Below are 1,445 nucleotides of genomic sequence, written 5' to 3'. Positions count from 1 at the left end.
AGCTGTGAATACTACTCACCTATCCTTGACCAGTGGACCCCAATTGCTTCCATGTTAAGAGGGCAGAGTGATGTTGGGGTCGCTGTCTTTGAGAATNAAATCTATGTGGTTGGTGGATATTCATGGAATAATNGCTGTATGGTAGAGATAGTGCAGAAGTATGATCCAGAGAAAAATGAATGGCATAAGGTTTTCGATCTGCCAGAGTCTCTTGGTGGTATTCGAGCTTGTACACTTACAGTTTATCCACCTGAGGAAGCCACACCATCACCTTCTAGAGAGTCCCCTCTTTCTGGACCCTAAGATCATCCTTACAATTAAGATGCTATATTCCTATCTTTGCAATGTGTCATGATTATCTTCTTTTCCCCCCTTAAGTAGCATATATGTTAGAATTAGCCTTCAGTAATTGATACAGAAAAAAAAATTGACATTGATGTTACTTGTGATGTTTGTATGGCCTAGAATGTTTATAAAGTGGTAACAAACCATCCTTGAAATATATNCCATAGAAGCTGATGTTTAACATGAAAACAAAAAAAGTATTGTCTACAAAGTGTTTCTTCAGTACTTTCTAAATGCTGTGTACTGAGTGTAAGGTATTCATCATCTTACATTATAAGCCAAGTTGAAGGTGGATTATAGTAAATGTACAACTGTGCTCACTAGGCTTCAAAGTAAAGAAGTTTTCCTTTCATCTTTAACTGTAAGATGTCAAAGGGAGGCAGCCTGCTCCAATAGGAAACAGTACACAAAAGGTTGCCAACTCGCATGAGCTACCTCCCTCTTTTCATAAAGTATTTTTGACACATCTGTCAACCCACCTGACTGTGTGGGTGCATTGAGAACACACCAAGTTTCTAAGACACACAGGAGAAATAACTGAAATTCACCAACACTAGTTTGTAGGGGAAAGCATGACCCCTCTGCTTATAAGAATTGGTTTGGGGTTTTTTTAAGTGTGTATAGATGAACACACACATACTTATATCAAATACAAATTTTTAAAAATTGAGTGTCAGGTCAAATAAATGTGAAATTTAAAAAAAATTCTTCTAAAAAAAGGCTTCCATGAAAAATGGGGATTCAGTATGCACACATTAAATGCATATATTTTGAACCATACTGAATTTAGGTGGATAAGGGCTAGAAATTTTGAGCAACTAAATTTATCACTTGACCAAATTTTACCTTAAAGAATTATATTCTCTTTTTCNCCTTTGCTGTTGAAGTAACTTACCTGTTCTGTGGATTCTGTATTCTGTACACTCTTGGTTCATGAGGTTATTTAGCACAAAGTGTAACAGCTTCGCCTGGGAAGCTGCTTTTGCTCTATGATGTCCATGGTTTCCCTTCTTTTCTTCAATAAAAACATTTAATGTCATTCTGCTCTAAAAAAAAAAAAAAAAAAAAAAAAAAAGAAGGAAGACCAAAGTGTGCATACT

At 36.0% G+C, this 1,445-nt stretch overlaps 1 protein-coding gene across 6 annotated transcripts in view; it reads left to right on the top strand.

Annotated features, from left to right (window-relative positions):
- The window catches only part of Klhl13 (kelch like family member 13), a 149,242-nt gene extending 147,858 nt beyond the window's left edge, over positions 1 to 1,384 (top strand). For all 6 annotated transcript variants that reach the window (XM_021152969.1, XM_029473577.1, XM_021152965.2 and 3 more), the window contains one exon: positions 190 to 1,384. In XM_021152969.1, the coding sequence (XP_021008628.1) occupies positions 190 to 303 (114 nt within the window). In that variant the 3' untranslated portion in view covers positions 304 to 1,384. The remainder of the gene's footprint in view (positions 1 to 189) is intronic.
- Positions 1,385 to 1,445: the final 61 nt, after the last annotated feature.

This window comes from Mus caroli, chromosome X (assembly GCF_900094665.2).
Source record: "Mus caroli chromosome X, CAROLI_EIJ_v1.1, whole genome shotgun sequence".
Lineage (NCBI taxonomy): Eukaryota > Metazoa > Chordata > Mammalia > Rodentia > Muridae > Mus > Mus caroli.
This window is presented reverse-complemented; position numbering and strand designations above follow the sequence as displayed.